This window comes from Marmota marmota, unplaced genomic scaffold (genome assembly GCF_001458135.2).
Source record: "Marmota marmota marmota unplaced genomic scaffold, marMar, whole genome shotgun sequence".
Classification (NCBI taxonomy): domain Eukaryota; kingdom Metazoa; phylum Chordata; class Mammalia; order Rodentia; family Sciuridae; genus Marmota; species Marmota marmota.
The window spans coordinates 3,304,467-3,328,408 of NW_026000243.1; the positions used below are offsets into that span (position 1 = coordinate 3,304,467).

The 23,942-nt window shown below is 42.8% G+C and overlaps 1 protein-coding gene across 1 annotated transcript in view; it reads left to right on the top strand.

Annotated features, from left to right (window-relative positions):
• The first annotated feature begins 682 nt into the window (after positions 1 to 682).
• Dcps (decapping enzyme, scavenger) overlaps positions 683 to 23,942 on the top strand; it is a 37,770-nt gene continuing 14,510 nt past the window's right edge. Inside the window, exons 1-2 of the mRNA XM_015499020.2 lie at positions 683 to 911; positions 2,568 to 2,742. Of these exons, the coding sequence (XP_015354506.1) occupies positions 717 to 911; positions 2,568 to 2,742 (370 nt within the window). The 5' untranslated portion in view covers positions 683 to 716. The remainder of the gene's footprint in view (positions 912 to 2,567; positions 2,743 to 23,942) is intronic.

A 23,942-nucleotide genomic window follows, 5' to 3' on the forward strand; every position in this document is an offset into this window, starting at 1 on the left:
CTTGTTAATGTCAATAACTGCCAAAGTTGTCTCACATCCGAGTAAATCGCATTCCAGGGTAGCTCTGCAGAAATAAAGGCAAAATTTGAGAGGTGGCAGCAGGTGATGAAAATGATACCTCGGGACACGTCCGCTTACTTTTCTTTTCAGCCCACAGTGCTAAGTCTATTAAGAAAAAAACTGGTCATGACGGAAAATTCTGTAAAATAACAAAAACGGAAGAAAAATGGAAATGGTTCAAGTACTCGTACTAAAAAAGTCGGCCAAGAAATAAAGTGGGCTCACAGATTTGTTTCAGAAACATTCCCTCCACCGTCACTAGTCAGCTTCTAAAACCTCAGGATTCAAACATGGCATCCAGCATTCACAGGTCCAAAGGGGTCTTCCGGCTCCAGACCCTGAGCGCTGGGTGGGGAGATGGGCTCTCTCCACTGCCCACCCGCCTCTTTAGGATCTTGCTGTCCTCCTTTCCCTACTCTCAAGGTCGGCAAGCGACGTGGATTTAAAAAGCTCCTTCGCGCTCCTCAGTGGGATCCGCCCCACAGGGGAACCCTAGTGAATTGCGCTACGGAGCACGCCGTGAGTTGGAGTCCCAGCTCTGCCAGCACTGAGCACGCCGGGAGTTGAAGTCTCAGCCCCGCATGGCCTGGAGGAGCAGCCGCGAGGGGCGGAACTAGCGGCTAGTTCGCGCAGGCGCACAGCTCCTTCCGAGCAGCATGGCGGACACTGCACCTCAGCCCAAAAGAAAGCGCGAATCCGACGCCGAGGCGGAAACCCGCAGCACAGGAGAAAAGGAAACAGGAGTTGGAAATGGTACTTCTTCTCGTGTTCGCTTACCGTTCTCCGGCTTTAGAGTGCAAAAAGTGCTGAGGGAATCTGCGCGGGACAAAATCATTTTCCTACACGGGAAGGTACCATTAGACAACCCTGAAATGGGGGCCCAGGAAGGAGGGAACCAGTCATAGCTTTGGAGGCTCATTTGTTCGCATCCCGGCCGGGAAATACCAATCACATTATTCGGGGTGTCGGAGTGCGCCACTATAATGCATGGGGTGTCAAGATTGTTCGTGGCATTAAAGGAATGAATACATCTAGGTCGAATTTTCCTTAGAAATGTCAACTAATCCTTTTAAAGTATATCAGATTAAAACTCCCTTGTTAACTTCCCCACGCCATTCACCATCATTCATTCAATATGTAACTCTGGCTAGGAACCAGTAAATATTGCTGGATGTCTTACTGGATCGTGTCCCTGGAAATGCGTCGAGACAGTAGGAGATAGGATCCCTGCTTTACAGGACGTTAGTCTAACAGGAGACAGCGTGTTAAATTGCTAGTCCACTTCCACACACCATGCACTTTTATGCGTATCAGGGACTGGCTGGGGCGCTGAGAGGTACCATCCCTGATCTACAGGACTGCAGAGTATCCCTGCGGAGACATACCCTGCTGGCTCTAATACTGTGCTCAACGACTAGCAGGGGTTCAGGTAAGATGGAGACCATCTTAAACTAGTGAGAAGTTCTAGCCAAGGTCAGGTTCCCCAGAATCACTAGCAGGAATTCACATCTTTGGGAGGAACAAGGGGTTTAATCTTCCATGCCTCTTTGTGTCTCTTGTTTTTTATAAGGCCCTATCTGGTTTTCTCAGCCTCACTTGTCTTCAGTGTGTATCACCTGCTGAAGGCAAGAGAGCCTTTGAGCTAGGGGTTAGTTGAGAGACTTAGATTCTAGTTTCTGTTTAAACACTAAGTGTTCATGTGACTTTGGATAGTCACTTAATTTCTCTAGACCTCAGTGTCTTCATCTTTTCTTCTAAAATGGGGATGGTTTTGATACCGTTTTTGAGCATCTGAGTCCCAAGGCAAGAGCAATAAGTTTTACTTAAAGGATAGAACAGAGAGACAGAGACTCCTCTGGAGGGGGTCCAAGTTGGAAGTTGGTGCCTGAGGAAGTAGGGATGTCCTGCCCCTTGTATAGATTTTGGATTTCCTTTGTTTTCATGCCCCCTTCACCTTTTATCTTGCCTAGGAGACCAAAAGGTGGAGTGATCCTAGGGCCAGGACTAAGCACCCCAGGAGTACAGGCAGGAAGGGAGCAGCCCAGAGGGCATTCATTAACAACTTTTATTAAGAGGAACAATTCCTTGGAGGCAGGTAACTTGACAACAGGTTGGAGGAGGGAGAAGTGTCCTGATGGTATTAGTGTTTTATTTTCTTTCCTTTCAAACTTCCTATCCAAGGTCTTGTCTACACAGACTGCCTTTTACCCAGCACCCCCCCCCCCCCATTTTGAGAAAGGTCTTGTGAACCTAAAAGAGATAACTGTAAAGCTTTTCATCTTTTGGAAGAAAGGTATGAAAATTGCCACAAAGATTTGCATTAAGACACCTTCTTTGGAGAAAAAATGAAAAACATCAGTACCATTGACTAGACTTCCTAAGAAAGAAGACTACAGAGCAGGAAATCCTAAATGCTGTGATTTCAGAGGCCTTGGAAATGTCTGCCTTTGCTCTGCAGGCTTCTGTGGCTCTGTGCCTGGGCCCACTGATAGTATCTCTCCCCACAGGTGAATGAGGACTCTGGGGATGGGAATGGAGAGGATGCTGTTGTGATCCTGGAGAAGACACCGTTTCAGGTAGAACAGGTGGCCCAGCTCCTGAAAGGCACCCCTGAGCTCCAGTTGCAATTTTCCAATGATATCTACAGCACCTATCACCTGTTCCCTCCAAGGCAACTGAGTGGTAAGCAAATAATGACTGAGGTGGCTGTGTGTGGACACAATGGGATGGTGAGAAACTAGGAGCTATGGTGACCAGACTTTCTATGCCTGATTTCCATATTCTACTGTGATAGTTCTTAATGAAGGAGGGAGAAATTTTTCCTCCAGGAAACATTTGGGCAATCTCTGAAGCCAGTTTTTGTTGTTAGAACTGGGACTGTGTGTGTGTGCTATTGGTATCTAATGAATAGAAGCCAGGAATGCTATGAAACATTCTACAAGGTACAAGATAGGTCCCCACCAACAAAGAACTGTCAGTACTGGCAGGGTTGAGAAAGCCTTTCTGTTGTGGTATGTTTGGGGGGAAACGTGTTATTTGTGGGCTGGAATAATAGATTCATTTTATTATTGAATGATAATAATTACCAGCACTTATTAAACATAACTGTCTTATTAACCAGCATGTGAAGTATTTTGCATGTATTAGCACATTTAATCTTCAAAACAATCCTGTTGTGAAAGGACTTCACAATGAAGAAACTGAGGTGTTTTTTTTTTTTAATATTTATTTTTTAGTTTTAAGTGGGCACAATATCTTTATTTTATTTTATTTTTTTATGTGGTGCTGAGAATCGAACCCACTGCCTCACGTATGCTAGGCGAGTGCACTACCATTTGAGCCACATCTCCAGCCCCAGAAACTGAGATTTTGAAAGATTAAGAAACTTGTCCAAAATCACACAGCCAGTAGGTGGCAGGAGAACTGTCTTTCAGTAGATTGGTGTAAGAGTGTGCCGGGTGCTGCAAAGATAGTCACTTCTCTGAAGGAATCCATTTGTGGAAGGGGAGACAAACAATATTATCAAGTAGGATGGGCTTGAGAAGGGCAGAAACTCATAAGTTATGAGTAGAGATTTGTTTTTGATTGCAAACATTTTTTAATTTATCAAGAAGAGAAAGAATGTTTTATGCCCAAAGCCAAGCATGGCACATGCTGTTTTTCCCCTCTAGATGGTTAGATTTGTTGTTGTTGTTTTGTTTCATTTTTTTTGTACCAGGGATTGAACCCAGGGGTGCTTAACTACTGAGCCACATCCCAGCCCTTTTTATTTTTGTTTTAAGACAAGGTCTCACTAAGTTGTTAAGGCCTTCCTAAATTGCTGAGACTGGTCTTGAACTTGCAGTCCTCCTACCACAGCCTCCCAAGTCGCTGGGATTACAGGCCTGTGCCACTGACTAGTTAGATGGTTAGGTTTTATATGCAGCTTTGCTGTAAAGAGGAGGAAGACTGGTTGACCTTAATGGTTCCCAGCCAGGAAATTTGGGGATCTGTTTTTTCATATAATTACTTTGTCATATCCTTCTGTTCTTATTTGTCCTCTAGCATTTTAGAGCCATTTGCCTTTACAGATATCTTCCTGTCTTTTTGATGCAGTCTTTTCTGTACCTTGACGAAAGGGTGCTACTGTAGTCCTTTGGAAATATATGTGAAAACTTGATGTGAGAAAAGCAAATCTTTCACAACAGAGAGCAAAACAGCCTAGTATTCATTGAAAGAGAGCCAGATTCAGTGGTTCAAGTTGATGGAAATGGACAGCTATATTTACTTTCTCAGGCATTGACATTTAAATGAATGTATTCCTTAACTGAAGCATGACAGAAGGCACTGTAGCCAAATATGGCTTGGAGAGGCCCCCATACTACAGGCTCTGGGGTGTTATTTTGCTGACAGTCCCTTTCTTTTGCCTCCATCAATCCTTCCACTTCCTCTCCCCATCCTCAGCCAAAATTCAGAAGGTTCTGCAGCTCAAGTCAATCCTGTAGAATCTACAAGGTTTCCTTTCTATTTTTTTAGTACTTCTGTGGCACTGCACACAGGTGGTAGTGGTCACTGCTCTTTTCTTTCTATTTCTGTCTTTGTTCCAAGGTGAACACTGAAAAAGGCAGTCAGTTATTGACTTTCCAAGGTCCACTTCCTTGTTCTGAGCTCTGCATGTCTATATAGCCCTTTTTGCAGAACCACCCCTGCACATCTTGGAGCCTCAGATGGAAGCTTTTCTTTCTCTGCCTTCTTATCAACATGTGCTGTGCTTTGTACTCTTGCCTTTTTTACTCAAAGTAGGGCTAGGGGTTTGGAAGACACAGGGCCTGGACCTGATTCTTGTCTCCCCCTTGTTTATCTATATATCCTCTCCCAGGGTGACTTTCTAGATTGAATTGGTAAACATTTTTTATGAAGAACCAAAGAATAAATATTTTATTCATGATAAGGCATAGATGGTTTCAGACTCCTCCTCTTTATCTTCTCTTCTTCCTCTTTTTTCATCCTCTACAAATGAAAATATCACTCCATTTTTAGTTTGCTGAGTTGTGTACAAATGGGCAATGAGTCAGATGTGACCTTCTAGCTATAGTTTCTATTCCAGATTTTTTTTTTTTTGGTACTGGGGCTTGAACTCAGGGGCACTCAACTACTGAGCCACATCTCCAGCCCTATTTTGTATTTTATTTATAGACAGGGTGTCACTGAGTTGCTTAGTACCTTGCTTTTGCTGAGGCTTATTTTGAACTCGCTATCCTCCTATCTCAGTCTCCCCCGCCACTGGGATTATAGGCACGTGCCATCACACCCAGTCTATTTCAGATTTTTGCCCCTTAGAATGTGGTCTGTGGGATCATTAGTGTGGGCTCTCCCTGGAGCTTGATAGAAACAATCCCCAGCTCCATTCCAGATTGAAAGAGTCTGCATTTTAGCAAAATTTCCCTGTGAGTCATATATACATTAAATTTTGAGAGGCACTAGTCTCTAGAAAACACCGTGTGTACTGGTGATGCCCACCTTTATTTCTCCATCCCTGGCTTCTCCAAGAACTCCAGCTCATATTGAAGTAAATGCCTCCTTGATATTTTCATTTGGTGGTCTCATAGGTACTTCATGGGTGAAATGCGAGAACCCAAGGTGTAATGTATTTGGAAACACTTAGCCCCTATTAAATAGTAGTTGCTATTATTATTCTGATGTGCTGGATCCTATGCTTGTTATGGTAGCTTCAGATGAATTAGCAGCCATCCCTGCTCTTAGACATGTTGGGATGATAGCAGAAGGGACAGAAATTATCAAAAGATGAAGATAAAAAAAGGGTTCGATCAAAGCTGGGATGTAGAGAACAGAGGTCCTTGAAGGTTGGAGCCATATTAGGGCCATTTGCAAGCCCCAACAGCCAAACCCATATTAAGTGCTTTATGAGGACCACTGAAGAATGAACCCTCAAACTGACCTATCTGTAGATTGTTTTTCCTGTGGGCCAGGAGCTCCTCAGCCACAAGGTGGCAGTATTGCCAAAGTGTTCCTGTAGTCAGCTGCTCTGGCTTCCAGGTCAGGTCCTGGCTGGAGTCTTTTGGGGCTCCTTCCTCTCTCTCTATTCTCTGTCTCAGAATTACAATTCAATGCTGCCCACCAGAGGTACCTTAAAGTGTGATTACTGCAACCTGAGCTCTCTGTTCCCCCTGCAAGGTTGCCCTTTTGAGTTTTTCTGCTATCCCTGACAGTATCTCTAGTCCTCCTTCCCAGAATATTACTTACCTTAGGGAGCCCCTCACCCCTTATTTCTAAACTGCCTTTTGGACTCAATACAAATCCTGTACTTAGCTGATTTCTGGTATTTCTCTAGTCACTGGCGAATTGCTTCAGGTCTGAAGGTTTTGCAGTCTCATTTATTTATTCCCTTCATATTCTTAGTTCACCACAGGAGACTGACCCTGTGAGCCACTCATGGTCTCACACCATGACATGCTAGAGAGAGCATGGGCTTTGGTTGCGAGACATGCCTGGGTTCTATCCTGGCGCTGACACTTTCTAGTGGTATATGCTAGGGAAGTGATAGGCAGTTACCAAGTGTCAATACTATGCAGGGGTAAAGAGCAAGCTATCCAGTCAGACAGAGTCTGGAGTCCTGGCTCAGCCATTTACCAATAAGAGAACTTGGGATGTTTCTTATTCAGTTTACAAGTGTGAAGTGCCTGCTCTGTGCCAGCTGCTTTCGTGGCTCCTGGGTATGTATTGGTGAGCACAGCAGATGTTAGCCCTGTCTTTGGAGTTCTGGAGGGGAAGGCAGGTAGCAAACAAGGAAATAAGTGTCCTGGTCACCTTAAGCAGTCAAGGGACTGCTCAGACTGGGGGTCCAGGAAGACTCTTTGCAGCAGAGATGAAGACTTAGGCTGAAACCTGGCAGATGAGAAGGAACCAGCTTTGTGAGAGGTGTGAGGAAAATGTTCTGAACTGAGAGAATAGCACATGGTCCAGGAAGGAAAGAGGAACAGAAAGGAGGCTGTTAGGCTGGGGAGCAGAAACTGGGCGATGGGGCACAGATGAAACTGGGGAAGTAGCTTTAGCTATTTAATTTAGTTATGTTGGGTTAGTAACTGCCTTTACCTCAGTGGAACAGTTATGAAATAGATAAGAAAATGTTTAGCCTCTACCCTCAATAAGGGGCTCATTTTATATTGTGATCCAATACGCATCCAATACATTTATATTCAGTATAAATGAATATAAGTGAAACATAAGTTTCACAAAACAAGATGTGGGATACAATCCAGTATTTCTTACTTTATTCCGGTCTTGTCTGTTTTCTTTTTAAAGTATTGAACTTAACTTCTTAAATTGACTTCATGGCCATTATCATGGGTTATGATCTACTGAGCACACTGCAGGTGGGATATGGTATGTATCTGAGAATGTTATTATGTGTTATCTATTTTTCCACCTTTTTCATCATAGGAGCCTTGAGGTAAACTATACATGTAATACAGGGAAAAGTAACTAGTCTTGACCACGGTAGATTTCCTTTCTTCTTCCTTTTGCCAGGTGGCAAACGTGGAACTAGTAGGCCAGATGGCTGGCATCAAACACAGTTATGCTCCCTGTGCCATCCAAGCAGGGCAGAGCCTGTATCAGTACTTCCTGTTGCCTCAGCTCTCATGCCTGTGGCCTATCAATGGAGCTCTTTCATTGAGATCTCTATTCCTTCTTACCTGGAGAAGAAGGGAGGTCAGATAGTCAGAGAAGGGTGTGACTCAGAATCCCAGACTGCCTCTAAAAAGGCCAGTTGTTTTGTCTGCTGGAAAGCAGGGGGTGGAATCTCAGGTTCGGAGGAGGAGACAGGCATCCCTGTGTGAAAGGGAGGCCAGGGTAGGGAGCATCATCTTTCAATTACAGAGAACACCCAGTACTTTAGCCACAGGCCAGGGTTTTCTGCTCTGTGCTCTTTGCAGAGGCAAAACCCAGACCTCTGAAGAGATGGTGAAGGTTTGTTTGGAAGGAACATTTTGAAAGACTAATTGTTTGCTGAAGAGTTTTCATAACTGCATTGTTTATGATAGGAAAAAACTAGAAACCATCCAATAACAGTAGAATAGATCAATAAACTGAGGTATATTCCTATAGTGAGCTACCTCTCTATGGCCGTGTAAATGAACTATAGCTTCCTATATCATTGAGGAATGAGTCTCACCATGCAGGGCAAGAAGAGCAAGATACAGAATGCACATGGTGTGATTCCAGTGAAGGAAGTGGAAAAACAAGCAGAACTAAATTACATACTGCTTAGGGATATATAGATGTAATAAGCCTATGAAAATAACAAAGAAATGATTAGCCCCCAAATCAAGAAGGTGATTATCCTTGGTGGGAGTAGTGCAGAGAATGACTAAAGTTCTAGTAATGTTTTATTTCTTGGACTGTGCATTCTGTGCATGGTTACTCTTTTTAAGTCTTTAAATGATACATATTTTAAGCCAGATGTGGTGGTACATGTCTGTAATCCCAGTGGTTCAGGAGACTGAAGCAGGAGGATCACAAGTTCAAGGCCAGCCTTGGTAATTTACTGATACCCTGTTTCCAAATAAGGAGGACCAAGAATATAGCTCAGTGCTAGAGCACTTGCCTAGCAAGTGCAAGGTGCTGGGTTCAATTTCCCAGCACCATTAGAAAAGAAAGTTATATATTTTGTATATATACACACATACATACACCTTTGTTTTATATGTATAATGTATTTCCTAATTAATGGTTAAGAGAAACTGGTCAGTACTCTGGTGGATAAAGAATATTCTCCCACCTAAAGATTGTGGTAGTGCACATCTATAATCCCGGCTACTTGGGAAACTGAAGCAAAAGGAGCGTGAGTTCAAATAGCTGGCTAGCTCATTTTGGAGGGGGTTCTTTATCATATGAAATCATATAATCATAGTATCTCAAATTTGAATGGAGGTATGATAAAATGCCAGGTTTTATTAGTAGATAGGTCTTGTAGACGTATCAGAATTGCTTTATGAACTTTGTCAAATACAGATTGTGGACCTTCTGAATAACAATTTTTGGATAGGGCCAGGATATTTATCAAAGCCATCAATGTAATTATGTGGTAACATAATCAAATAGCACCAAAAGGCTCATAGTGGGCAGGAACAGGCTCTTATACCACTCTGCCCCACCCTGGTCTTGCTTCCTAGAAGCACCCACTGTTGAGAACATTCCTGGGGTTTATGTTTGGTAGTTCCTCCAGACACTTAACCCTAATACAGTTCTTTCTTACTCATTAAGAAAATAGAAGTATTCTTTCTTCTTCCTCCCTCCCTCTCCTCTCTTCACACTTTTTGCTGTTTATATCATTTTTTAAATTGTCTTTGGAATCCTAAATACATAAAATCTATATCACCTCCAGTGTTTGCACCACCTCTTGTGTCCTTCACTATTTCCATACTATTGTCCTTTTATTTCATGTTATTGTGTATATTCTGTTGAGTGAACATGGAATCCAAGGCCTTATGCATGCTAAGCAAGTGCTCTTACTACTACTGAGCTGGATCCCCAACCATCCATGAAATCTTTTTTGCTTTGACTGTAAGTTGATTCTCAGTTGAAAACCAATAAACAGTGTTTACATTATTGTGACATATTATTCCTTTTCCAGCTGCCCAGTGTATATAATCCTTATGCCAAATGAGAGTATTTCTGATGTATAGGTTGAATGGCTTTTCTTAGAGTCCAGCAAATTCCTCTAAATTATGCTATTCTTTAGTTTGCTCCATATTTGAACCATTGTTTTATCAACCATTGCTTTTTCATGGATTTTCTAGTAGCCACTCTTCTTGTTGTGGTTAAAAGAATAATGGAACTTTACACTCTGCTCTTGAAAATGATCCAGCCACCTAGTTTGATAATTTATTACTTGATCTCTCTCCTTCCTCATCCCACTGTTTGCAGAGTCTGGGCAGGTGATTGTGTAGGCATGCTATATTGCTTTCAACCAGAGACTCCCTTTTACAAATTTCCTGGGTCAGATCCACTGTTTTCTACATTCTATTTCTTTCTTGTTTTACTCTTGATTAGCTAAAGTACTTTAGTAAGTAGTTCCTCAGCAAGAATATGTGGGAGGTAAACTTTGATTTCTTTATTTTGCTGTCACTTTTGATTGATAGTTTGACTGAATACAGAATTTAAGTTTTTTTCCCTTCAAACATTAAAGTCATTGATCTGTTAACTCCAAGCTTCCATCTGTTGCTAATATCTGATGCCAGTTTGATGCTCATTTTTTAGATAACTTGGGGGTTGTTTGGGGTCTTTCTTTTTGCATTGTTTCCTTTTTTTGAAACATAGAGTATGTTCTCTTGATCTTTGGTTTTCTGAAGTTTTGAAAGGATGTGTCTAAGTTGGATTGTTTGTTGGGGGGCTGTTCTTGTTTGCATTCATTGCTCTAGATATTCTTGAACCCTTTCAATTGAAAGCTTTAGGGCATTCTCCCATAAACATTTTTTTCTATTATTTCTTTGATAATTTCCGTCTCTCAATTTCCTTTTGCTTGAAATCCATCCCCTCCACTACCACCATAGCCTCTAAGTCCCCCTCCCTATTTTCCCATGCTGGGGATTGAATCCTGGGCTACATGCTAGGCACATGCTCTACCACTGAGCTATATCACCAACCCTGGAAACTCATTATTTATTTAATTAATTATTACATTTCCTGAATTGATCTTGTGTGCTTGTTGTCTCACTTTTTCCATGTGGGATTTACTTTTTTTCTACAATGTGGTAGATTGTCTTCACTTTGTTTTCTAGACCTTCTAGTGAAGGCATTAATTTGGTGATGATGTTTTTAATTCTTTTTCCTCTGGTTCTCTGATTATTTTGTTCTCATAGCATCTTGCTCTTGTTTTATAAAGAGGCCAAATTGAGTTGAATGTCTCTAGTACACTGATTAGAATTGTTTTTAAAATTATCTCCTGACCCTCAAATTCTTTCATTCCCTCTGGAATCTGGTTCTGGTTGTTTATCTTGGTCATTCTTTTTCAAACTGCTGGGTTCCCCCCCAGTGTTTGGTGCTTTACACAGTAGCTCATCCACATTTAAAAATGAAGCACTGGGCTGGGGTTGTGACTCAGCGATAAAGCGCTCACCTGGGTTCGATCCTCAGCACCACATAAAAATGATTAAATAAAACAAAGGTTTTGTGTCCAACTACAACTAAAAAATATTTAAAAAAAAAATGAAGCACCTGCTGGACTTTGTGGTCTATGCCTCGCAATTTGGGAGATTGAGGCAGAAGGATCACATATTCAAGGCCATTCTGGGTAACTTAGTGACACCCTGGCTCAAAATAAAATAAAAAGGGCTGGGAATGTAGCTCAGTTGTAGTATCCCTGGGTTCAGTCTCAGTACTCAAAAAATAAATGAAGCACCAGAGCCAGATATAGTGGTGTATGCCTGTAACTCCAGCTACTCTGAAGGCTAGGCAGCAGGATCTTGAGTTCAAGGCCAGCTAGGGCAACAAGAGATATTCCATCTCAAAAAAAGAAAAGAAAGATATGAAGAAAGCAAGCACCAGGCTGATATCCATGTAGGTTGATGTGTCCCTTCTTGAATTTTGATCTGCTCTTATAGTAGGTCCTTGTGCTAAATGGGTAGCTACTCTCATACTTGTGGATCAGGATTTGCTTGAGATGTGCAGCTTAATTACCGTTCTTGGTCACCAACCCCCATCCCGAAATGAGGAGTAATATGAACCAGAGAACTGTATTTACTGTAGAGCCTAAAATATTTACTCTCTGGCCCAGTATTTACAGAAAAGTTTGCCAACTTCTGTTCTAGTCCTTCAGTTTAGCATTTTTGGAGGCCAGCATTAAGGAAGCATTAAGTGCTTGCCCCTGGGATGTGACAACCAATAAAGCCTTTGGGGAAACTGTTCTGTAGACAGCCCTTGAGCAAATCCCAGTTTTAGCTTTGTTTCTGTCCTCTGTACCCGTTATTCAGGACCCAGCTTCCCTCTTAGGCTCCCTTGGCAAATCTGGTGATCACTCCCATGTAGACTGATGATTACTTCAGGTAGCAGCTTCCTGCAGTATTGTCTCAACCATCTACACTCTGCCTTTCACTTTCCAACCTCAAGAAATGAATTGCAGTCTGTTACTCATTGTTTCTCTCCACCCTCATTCTTGTCCTATTATGGCTTTTCCCCTTTTGTACTTCATTACTGCTTTTCCAGTGGGCTTTTTTTTTTTTTAATAGTCTGAGAGTTGCCATGAAATAACAGTTGGGTGCCTTCCACATATGTCTAGATGTAGGCTGACTGAGGGCTCTGGAGATAGCACAGACCATGGAGAAGTTACCCCATTGAGGGCTCACTCCAAGAGAGGTGAGAAGGACAGAGACCTGAGCTTCTCCCTTATTCTCATGCCCAGATATTCCCATTGCTCCTGTGCACAGTGGGTGCAGGTATAAATTAGATATGGCCAGCTCCATAAATGTTTACCCTTAGTAAAGCATGTGTCCTTTTGAGCTAGCATTTCTACTTCCAGATATCTCACAGTTGCTCATAGAAATACATAAAGAGTTAAAAATATGTTCATTGTCACCTCATTTGTGATAGGACAGATCACTTTTCTTTTTATTTTTTTCTTTCACAAAAATAGGACAGATCACTTTTCTTTTTTCTTTTTTTCTATGCCTGAATCCCAATTACTTGGGAGGCTGACACAGGAGGATGGCCATTTCAGGGTTGGGAATATAGCCCAGTACTAGAGCACCCTTGGGTTCAATCCCTAGTACTCAGACAATAAATGAAGCATCAGAGCCAGGTGCTTGATTTAGCAAGTCCCTCTCTCAAAATAAAATGTAAAAAGGCTCAGTAGCTCTGAGTGGTACCTCCCCCACCCTCCTCATCTTTTTTTTTTTTTCCTTCACCAGCCATCTAAGTGCAAAAATCCCTTTGTTAAATAATATTTAGGTCTGGGTTTCCATGCATCTGGGAGAAACCATGGTGTTCAAAGTCACTTTAGAAATGAATACATCAGGGCTCCTGAATTGTAGCTGCCACTTCAATGCATGTTTTCTCTCTCTCTCTCTCTCTCTCTCTCTCTCTCTCAGATGGGGAAGGTCCCAAGACTCTGTGGTAGCTTTAAGGCTCAAGTCAGCAGAAAAGCCAGCTTATTCAGGGCCAGTGGGCAAAGGCAGATTACTCATAGCTGGTTCCACCTCATCACTTGGCACTGGCTGCAGTAGCAGCCTGGTTGTCCACTGCTGAGTTATAACCTAGAATTTCATAGTTCTGAGCCTATGGCCTTCCCTTTTCCACCACACACATCATCTGGCAGTGTCCAGGGATGCTGTGTTGAAACCTGGCACCCATACTCCTCTCATAATAAACTAAGCAAATACCTTTAGGAAGAAGTCAAGAGAGGGCCCATGTTTTGGAGCATTCACTCTAGCAGTTCTTGTTGTCGTCTGGACTGCTGAACCCAAAATAGTTTCTTCCTACGTGTGGGGAAGTATGGGAGTTTGCAGCTTGAAGGCCAGGACTACCATTCATGACTACCACCTCATGACAGATCAGCTGTCAATTCTTCTATTCAAATGGACCTTTGCAAAGTGTCAGAAGCCCTACCACTACCCTACAGTAACACTTGCCATCCTTAAAAAGCCTACTACATTTAGGACTGCATTCAGAGGTACCAGATTTGCTTGGGGGCAATGAGATCCTGGGGTTTTACCATCAAGTCCTGTCACTCACCTCCCTCCAATCCCTTCTGAATCTGAGAAATCTTAGGAGAGGGAAAGAAGGTGCTAAGGACTTGCACAGGGAGGCTGTCAGCTCCAGGGTCTTGCTAAAGTCAGCGTCTGCCTCTCTTCTATCTCAGGCAACACCTCTGTGCTTTCTCAGAGATAGGTTATTAGCAGTTGGAGCTCTACTGTGGAATGGGTGAAGCTTCTGGTAGGATCTAAACACCCTTCAGCCATGTTTCTCCTAGATGTGGCAGTCTCTTCAGGCCTCCTGAATACTTCCAGCATCCCTGAAGTTGGGACAGTAAGCACACCACCCAAGCCTGCTGCTAGAGGATGGCTCCCCAGCAGCCAGTTTCCTTTAGTCCTTCACCCTGGGCTGTCAGGCTCAGGAGGGTGTTGTCCAGCCAGGGGAGATCCACAGAAGAGGACAGAAAGTGCAGATTTGGGAGACCCCTTCACCAGCCTCTCCCTGCAGATCTTCTCTAGTACTCCTTTGCAGATCTAGACTGGATTACTCATTCCATCCCCTGACTGGCTCTGCCTGGCTCTTGTGGAGGTGCAGTGGGAAGTGGGCTTCACACTCATCATGCTTTGCTGTTGCTTCTTCCCTGTCTGCACATATGGGTCAGATAACTGGAAACTGGCACATCGTCATGAAGGGAGAGCAAAAGCCACAGATGGACCCATAGGAATGACCTCATCCTGTAGAAGTCATCAGCTGTGGCTGGAAGGCAGTCTTGTTTGAACATGTGTATGGGAAGGAGAGCAGACTGTCTGTGGTTTGCATTTTCATGTTTCGTGTGCTGCAGCATTTTCCTGGGGCTTTGGCTAAGCTGGCTTTGGCAGGGAGTAGAGAGGCAGCTGCTCTTAACTTTCCTCTAGATAACTCTGCCTCCCACCTCTGAGAGTGGCTGGACTTTCGTGTCCATCTCAGGGATGAAGGGTGGCTTTATTTATTGGAGAAGTCCTTGCAGGAGATCCTCAGGGTATTGGCAAACAATCTAGCTGTCCTAGCCAGGGCCTCACCAGCTGTCTCATCTGAGTTACATGTGTTCCTTCTCTGTTCAGCTGGGATGCATCAATAGGACCATTCCCACTGCTAGAAAATTCCTGTGAATAAAGAGCTGCTGCCCAAGCCCCACAAGGGCTGGAAAAACCACCACCAGGCCCCACTTCTGAAACCTCCCCATCCAGGGTCTGCCTCCCCGTGATCTTATGCATCATACATGGGACATACATCGGGTGGAGGAATGGGGATAGTGTGACACACATAGGTCAAAAGGCATTGTTCCTTGCTTGAGTAGGTGTCCAGGAATAGGATCCACTCCAGTCCCCCTGTGCTCACCCCAGGACTTGGTCTCCAGTAGCATCTGGCTGAAGTTTACCCCAGCAAGTATATCTCAGGTAGCCCGTCAGTCCAGTGAGTGGAGCTCTCCTGCCTTGCACTTCCCAAGAAGCGTGGCAGCAAGACAAGTTGTCCTCTCTGTACACTCTGACCTGCCCCTAGTCTGCAGACCCAGAACCTCTGGCACTTCACTATCCCTTTGGCTTTGCTGATAGCTCTTATTTCTGAGAGGCACATAAACAGCTATCTACATTTCTCCCATCTGGTGGGACTGCTTTTGGAATACTGGAAAACATGGCTGCAAGTGAAGTGAGCTACATTTGTTTTTAAAAACTTAAAAAATACCCAGAAAATAATTTTTTAAATTATAATTGTATATAACTCCACTGCTCCGAGATGGTCTCCTTTAACATCTCATAGTACATTTTTTCAGACTTTTATCAGCATGTGCTTATGTGTATACAGTTGCCACCACACACAAAGATAAAAATGTGTTCTTAAAAATAAAATAGCATCAGGGCTGGGGTCGTGGCTCAGTGATAGAGTGCTTGTCTAGCATGCACGAGGCGCTGGGTTCGATCCTCAGCACCACATAAATGTAAATAAAGATATTGTGTCCATCTAAAACTAAAAAACAAATATTTTAAAAAAATTAAAATAAAATAGCATCATAAAGTACACTCTCTTCTTCACACTTTATCCTGGGAACCTGATCTGGGCCAGGTACTGCTTTAGGCACTGTACAAGTGCATATACAAACACACAGCAAAGTTGCTGCTCTCAATAAGTTTTGTGTTCAGTTGGAGGAGATGGGCATTAAAGAATAGGCATATGTATGTGCCAAGTGGCAATAAACAGCTCAGAAGATAAATAAAGCATTGTTCTGGGCACAGTGGTACATACCTACAATTCCAGCTACTCAGGATACTGAGGTAGGAGGATTATAAATTTAAGGCCAAGGCCAGTCTAGCTAGCTAATTTAGTGAGACCTTGTCTCAAAAATTAAAAAGGGCTGGGGATATAGCTCAGTGGTAGAGTGCCCCATGTTTTGATCCCAAGCACCCACCTCCCTCCCCCCACCCCCCAAAAAAAAAGCATTAGAAGAGAGACAGAAGGATAGGCACAAGAATTTCTACTTCCAAGGAGGTGTTTAAATGCTCACCTGCTTCCTTTAAGGTCCTCTCTAACAATGACATTAAAGGAATGTCCTTGAGAAAAATGAACCCATAAATATGAAGAGGAAATGAGAGGAGACAATAAAAATTTCAAATCTAGGAAGCAGAGAGAGGAGGGGAAACAGACTTAATAAATTGCAGGGGGAACCCTGAGCAGCAGTCCCTTCTGTATTCTTTTCCTTTCATGGATCTGGGTCCCACTCCTTCCTTCCCCAACAGGAGATTAGAGGGCAAATGTCTGAAGAGCTTAAAACAGGATCTGGAGAAGATCCTCCGTGCAGCTGGAGGTGTTTGGGGTCATTGCCCTGAGATGTAACAGGATCAGTGGAGTTAGTTGACACATTCAATGTTGATGTGACTCACATCCCCAGCTGCTGTGCTTCCTCATGACCAGACCAGCCAGGCTTATACCGCCCTGTATGGAAGAACTGTGTAAGAACAATGTGACCAATCCAAGAGGAGACCTAAACTTTTGGGGTTCCATAATGCAAAGGTATAGCCTGCCCATCCTAACACAAAGCTCCATGTGACTACACTTATATCCACAGAGATGCCTGTAAGCTTTGGAATGCTCTACTCTTAAAGGAAGCTAAAGACAGGAGGATGTAAATTCAAGTCCTGGGCAATTCAAAGGCTATTGTTAATCTCAAGGGAAAAAATATAAAATGCATAAGGATAAAATTCTACCAATAAGGATTTTTTTTAATCTTTTTTTGTTACCAGGGATTGAACCCAGAGCCACATTCCCAGCCCTTTTTATTCCTTATTTTGGGACATAGTCTCATCAAATTGCTTAGGCCCTCGCTATGTTGCTAACGCTGGCTTTCAACTTGTGAGCCTCCTGCATCAGCCTCCCAAGTCTCTAGGATTATTAAGGGTTTTTTTTTTTTAGAGACAGGGTCTCACTGAGTTGTTTAGTGCCTGGCTTTTGCTGAGGCTGGCTTTGAACTCGCGATCCTCCTGTCTCAGCCTCCTGAGCTGCTGGGATTCCAGGCATGTGCCACTGCACCTAAAGATTTCTTTTTGAAGAAACTAAAAATATAGTGGAAATGAAAAAAATTTTCAAGAAGAGTAGAAGATGAAGTTGAAGAAAATTTTCTTAAAAGTAAGTAAAAAGACAGGGGCTGGGGATGTGGCTCAAGTGGTAATGTGCTCGCCAGGCATGTGCGGGGAGCTGGGTTCGATGCTCAGCACCACATAAAAATAAAATAAAGATGTTGTGTCCACCGAAAACTAAAAAATAAATTTAAAAAAAAAGTAAGTAAAAAGACAAACAGATGGAAAATGGGAGAGAAAAAGTAAACTTCTTGAATGACAAATCCAAGAAGATACTATCCAAATGGGTCTTCTAGGAAGGAAAAACAGAGAAAATGGGGGGAAAATTATCGAAGAAATAATTGAAGATAGTTTCTCAGGATTTAAGATGATTTTCAGTTTTTTAAACTTTATTTATTTATTTCATTGGCACTGGGGATAGAACCCAAGGCCTTGCGTGTGCTAGGCAAGCTCTCTACTACAGAGCTACATCCCCAACCCTTGATTTTCAATATTGAAAGAGCTCCCCCTCAGCCAGGTGCAATAATGGCTCATGACTGTAATCCCAGCGGCTCTGGAAGCTGGATCAGGAGGATGGCAAGTCAGCCTCAGCAAGTTAGCAAGGCCTTCAGCAATTTAGTGAGACCCTGTATTAAAATAAAAAAAAATAAAAAGGCTGGGGATGTGACTCAGTGGTAAAGCACTCCTGGCTTATAATCCCCAGTACAAAAAACAAAACAATGAAAGAGTTCCCCCTCAAGGAAAGTGAGCCCACACTTCCCCCCAAAAGAACCCAGCATTTACCTAGCAAGTGGATAAAAATATACCCACCTCAAGACCCATCAACAAGATCAGGACAGAGAAGAAAACAAGTCACATGCAAAGGACTAGAAATGAAAATGACTTGAGACTTCTCAATAGTAGTGTTAAGTTTTTGTAGGTCATTGCTTTTCATCCTAGAATTCTTCAAACACTTAATTAAATCTGACAATGGAATAAAGATATGTTGAGATGTTCCAAGTTTCAAAATTTATCTCCCTTGCACTGTTGATCTGGAAGCAGCTTATGCTTTGGTGCAGTGGTTCTTGATGTGTGGTCCTGGGACCAGCAGCATCAGCACCACCTGGGAACTTGTTAGGCACGCAGATTCTTTGGCTCCACCCCAGACCTCCCAAATCAGGTGGTTCTGCTGCATGCTGAAATTCTGTGAGTTTTTTTGGCTGATAAATGTTCTTTATTTACATTTTACATGTTGATCAAGATGCCCAACTTTTACATATAACAAATAGAAATTTTAGATTTGCAATCTACAAGTTTGATAATCTGTACTGTTACCATTGGTTACAAGAGATATTTTAATCCTCTTATCTGGGAGACTCTATCTTCAAAATATAATTTCTCTTTTATCTTCACTGATAGAAAATTCAGCCTTAAAAACATTTGTGTTTATTTTTAGTTTTAATATAATATATGCAAGCTGATACATGGATTTTTCAAAGCAGGTATGCTTTAATGCTAAGTAAAGCATATACATGCATATAAACATGCTTCTCCATTTATGATGGGGTTATACCAGACCTCTTGTAAATTGAAAATATTGTTGTCCAAAATGCATTTATTACCCCTAACCTACCAAACCTCAGAGCATATCCACACAATACACTATGGAGTTTTACCCTCATGATTGCATGGTTGACTGGGAGCTATGGCTCTCCGCTACTGCCTGGAATCTCAGGAGTATTATACTGCATATCATTAGCCTGGGAAAAGAACAAAATTCAAAATACAGTTTCTGCTTAATGCATACATTGTTTTCACACCACTGTAGAGCCAAACAAATCGCAAGTCAAACCATTTAATGTTACTGACTGTAGTTCTTTACCAAGCAAGATATTCAAACAATGCTAAAAGTATTAGTGTTGCATATCTACAATCACATAGCAAATTGCAGAGGCAATATTATTTCAGTTTTATGTCATGGTGAAACTATTTTTAGGTTTTATTTTATTTTTTTAAATATATATGAAACTTATACATACGTACGTGATACCACGTGATGTATATATTATATAATGTTCAAATCAGCTGAGGCATAATTGTCCTTCTCAAATATTTGTTATTTCTTTATGGGAAAAACATTCAAAGTCCTTTCTTATAGCATTTTGAATTATATAGTTCATTATTGTTACCCATAGTCACTCTCCTTTGCAGCAGAACACCACAACTTCTTTCTCCTAATTGTAACTTGTACCTGTGACCAACCTCTTTCCCCATTCCCCACCCTCACTTTCCCCAGCCTCTGGTAACCACCATTCTACTCTCAGCTTCCACATAGGAGCAAGACAGTATTTGTCTTTCTGTGTCTGGTTATTTTGTGTTTCAGTGTGCTCCAGTTCCATCCATGTTGTCACACATGACGGGATCTTATCCTTTTTTTATGGCTGAATAGTATTTCATTGTGTTTCATATACCACATTTTCTTTATCCATTCATCAGTTGATGGACACTTTGCTGCGGCAAAACCTAGAATTTTTCCTGTTGATCTGGTTGATAAATTATTTCAGAGAATTGAAAATATTTGTATGGTTTTTCTAATGAAAATTCCAAGAATTAAATTTTAATAATAATGCCAGCTGGAAGTTTGAAAACCACTGCTTTGGCAAAATGAGGAAATAATTATGAAAGAGGAAGATCATCTTTCAAGAAAACAGCGTGTCCAGTTAAAGAGAAAGGGGAAGGGAACCCCATGGATGGTAGCACCTGGGGTAGAGACTCAGGGCAGACACATTCATTGCTCATGTGCCTGATGAGTTTTAACAAGTCAGGAGATTCACATAAACAGGAAAATGTTATTTCGGGTGAATTAGTGATAAGTTCATAGGAAACTAAGCAAGTAAGAAAGTAATTACTAGTTCCATATACCAGAATTATGCTAAAAGGAAAAGTATGGGCTGAGGATATAGCTCAGTTGGTAGAGTGCTTGAGTCACACGCACAAGGCCCTGGATTCGATCCCCAGCACCACCAAAAAAAAAAAAAAAAGGAGAAGGAATGATAGTATGTTGTTCTTTGTAGAGAGCCAGTAAAAAAGAGAGAAACTCTTGTCTTCCATTATGGTGATCAATAAATATAGGAATAGTGAAACTGAAAAGTCTAGGAGGAAAAACATAAAAATAATATTAAAACTATGGAAGTACATAACCAAAGAAATGGTGGAAGAGTTGAATGTGGTGCCTCTGAGTTGAAGATTGGAAGCAGGAAGGAGCTTTTATTTGTCTGTAACCTCTGTGCAAATGTAACTTGAGTTAAAAATATGAATGAATGAATTTTAAAAAGCATGATGGGGCTTTGTAAGGAGTGTAGGGAATTTCTCTTAATATAATGAGAACATTTTCAACTGATGGGTTTTGGAGGAACTTAAAATTGTTCTGATCTTTTTTTTCAAGGATGCCAGCAGGAGGGTGGTGTTGGGAAATTCCTTGATACTTCTCAAGCCACAGGGGAAAGGTTTTGGGCAGAGGAGTTGCCAGCTATTGCTCATCCTGAGCAGATGGCACCTTCCAGTCAACTTGCTAGAAGGCATTTGGCAGAAAGAGAACCCAGGTAGGTCAGCAGGCCTCTTCTGCTCATGCAGAGAGTCGGGCCACTGCTATACTGCTGTGGGACCTCAGGGGCCACTCCAGGCTCCTGTTTCCTCACATAAATGGGATCTTCATAATATCCAGTCACTTTGGGAGTGAGGAATAAGTTAGTTAATGTACATATTGAGCTTAGAATAGTACCTAGCACATCTGTTAGCAGTTGAGCTAAGGATCTGAAGAGTAGGTAATAACACCTTTTTTTTTGCTTTTGCTTTTTATTTGGGGGGGGGAGGGAGGAATTCAGTCCTATAGAAATGTTGTAAGAATAGTATAACAAATTCCTTAACGTTTTGCCACATTTACTTTTTCCTCTCTCTACTTACAATAATTTCTTTATTATAGATACAGGCATAGAAAGGGTAAACATCAATTTCAGGAAATTGTCACTTTCAGATTCATCCAAAACTATTATGCAGTGTAGAGTGCATTATTACATTGTGCCGCTTGTTTCCATGCCATCTTTAAGGCAGGACTCCCCTCCCCCACCTGGGATCTGATCTAATCCCTTTAGTCATGCCTGCTTAGTCTCTTAATCTGGAGGAGTTCTTCAGCCTTTCTTTGTCTTTCCTAACTTCCATATTTTTGTTTCCTTGGTGCCTGAGCCTCTCTGTGTTGGTCAGGCTGTCCTTAAACTCCTATGCTCATGTGAGTCTCCCACCTCAGCCTCCCAAGTGCCTGGACTGTAGGTGCAGACCACCACGCCCCACAAACTTTGACATTCCTGAAGAGTTACAAGCCACTGTTTTGTAGAATGCCCCAGGAATGGGGTTTGTTGATATTTCCTTGTGATTAGATTCAGACTGAGCATTAGGAGTGATGTTGATTCCCTTCACTCAGGGGAGGTGGTATTGTTTTCCCCTTGTAATTAATAAGTGATCTGTGGGAGGTGTTTTTGAGAGTGTGTATGTGTATACCATTCCCCAACACATTTTTAATCAATGGTTTGTTGGTTTATCATGTGTTGACTTTTGACCAAACTCCTCCTGAAATTCAGCTGCAGGTCCGAATCCTGATTGACTTTTAGGTCAGTAAACCAGAGTTCCTTTGGGGGCTGCCAGTGTGAAACTTAGCGTGGGGAAATATATTGATTTTTGTCAAAGAACTTTTATTCCATTTGGGACACAGATGCTTTTCTTGAGTTTAAAATCTGAAAAGACCAGAGTCATTTATTCATTTTTCTAGTAGGTATTTGCCGAGTGTTTATTCCATGCCAGCTGCTATTCCAGGTGCTGGGGATAAATGGTAAAAAGAAAAAAACCAAATCCTTTCTTCCTGCAAGTGACATTCTCCGTGGTGGAGTCAGACAGTACAACTTTATGGTACTGTCAGGCAGTGATAAGGGAAGAAAAAGCAGGGCAGTGATGGAGATGGAGGGCTGTGGGGCTGGAGGGTGGCGTCAGCCAGGGCTGCCTGCAGGGTGAGGCCAGGGAGCCTGAGGGGAGGGTTTGTCTGGAAGTGGAGTGATTGCTCAAGGCGCAGAGAGGGCTTGTGCCCACTGCTAGGTGGCAGGACAGTGCACAACAGAGGCAGCAAGGAGTATGGCTACAACAGAGGCAGCAAGGAGGAGAGTGGATAAATGAAAGGACGGGAGCCTTGAAGACCAAGATGGAGCTAGTGGAGGACCTTGGCAGGGAGCTGCCCCAGCACTGATGCCAGCAAGCAGGGGTGTCCCTGTGGTGGTCTGAGGGCAGCTGGGCACTGAGAAGTGAGGGTCTAGCAGGGCTCTGAGAATGCTGCCCGTGGGATCACCATGGGGGTCCACGTGCAACTCAGGAGCTCCTCAGGGAAGGAAGATGGGCAGGGACTGAGCATTTGAGTCACTGAGGCTCTGGATTTTCTTCCTGCTCCCTCAGATCCGGGCAGGAGGGGGCTGGCACCGTGAGATTTCTGTTTTCCCTGCGCCCTGGGTGGCTGGGGCAGATCCTTGACAAGCCTGGGCAGACCACGGCTTGTTCCCAGGCCCCTGGAACAGCCAGAGAGCCCCAGGCTATGAGCCCAGGGCCCTGTGTCCCTTGCCAGTTAGGCTGTTCTCCAGTTTCAGCCCTGCCTTTGTTCCCAGACGTCTCTTCCCCTACTCCGAGGGAGTTCTGTTCTGTTACCCCTTGTTTCTTCACCACCCAACCTAGGCGACTGAAGGCACAACAAAAACGAGAATAAAGGTGGTGTTTGTAGAGTGCTTTACAGTGTTGGAAGGCACTTACAAAATGGTTTCCACCTACTAATTTATTTAATTCTCACATAAACCTTGTAAGGAGGAACTGTTTTTTGTTGGTGATGGTGTTTTTAATTTTTTAATATGTATTTTTAGTTGTTGGTGGGCTTTATTTTAGTCATTTATTTATATGCTGTACTGAGAATCCAACCCAGTGCCTCATACATGCTGGGCAATTGCTTTTAACACTGAACCACAACCCCAGCCCCAGAAGGTACTGTTCTTACCCTTAGGTAGGAGGTGAGGAGAGTGAAGCGACAGAGAGGGTGGGCCACTTATCCATGGTAACACAGTAAGTGCAGAGCCTCTTGGGATCTTGGGTGCTTGACCTCTGACCATGAGCCTATAATATTGGGTTGTTAGAGAGCAATGAAGAGTGAAAAGTGAGAAAGTGTTTTGCTGCTGTCAGAGGGTTGAGAAAGCTATTGTGCCTCCCTCTTAGGGTCAGATCCATGATTCCCAGGAGTCTGGGTGATGTTTACTTAGTGTCTCCTCCCATGATCCAGATGACATGTTTTGTTTAATGCTAACAACGTCACAGGTGAGGAAACTGAGACTATTTAAGAGGCCACGTGTCACTCAGTAAGGGAGAGTCATATGGCCACTCTGGTCCAGACCCCCAGTCTTCCTGATACCACTGGTTACTGGTGATGAGTTCTGCTCCCTCAAATGTTGACATATGAACATTAGAGAAGCACACCGAGGCAAGAACTTCTCCTGGGAGGGAGAATGGGGCCATAGCTGGTGTCCCCGT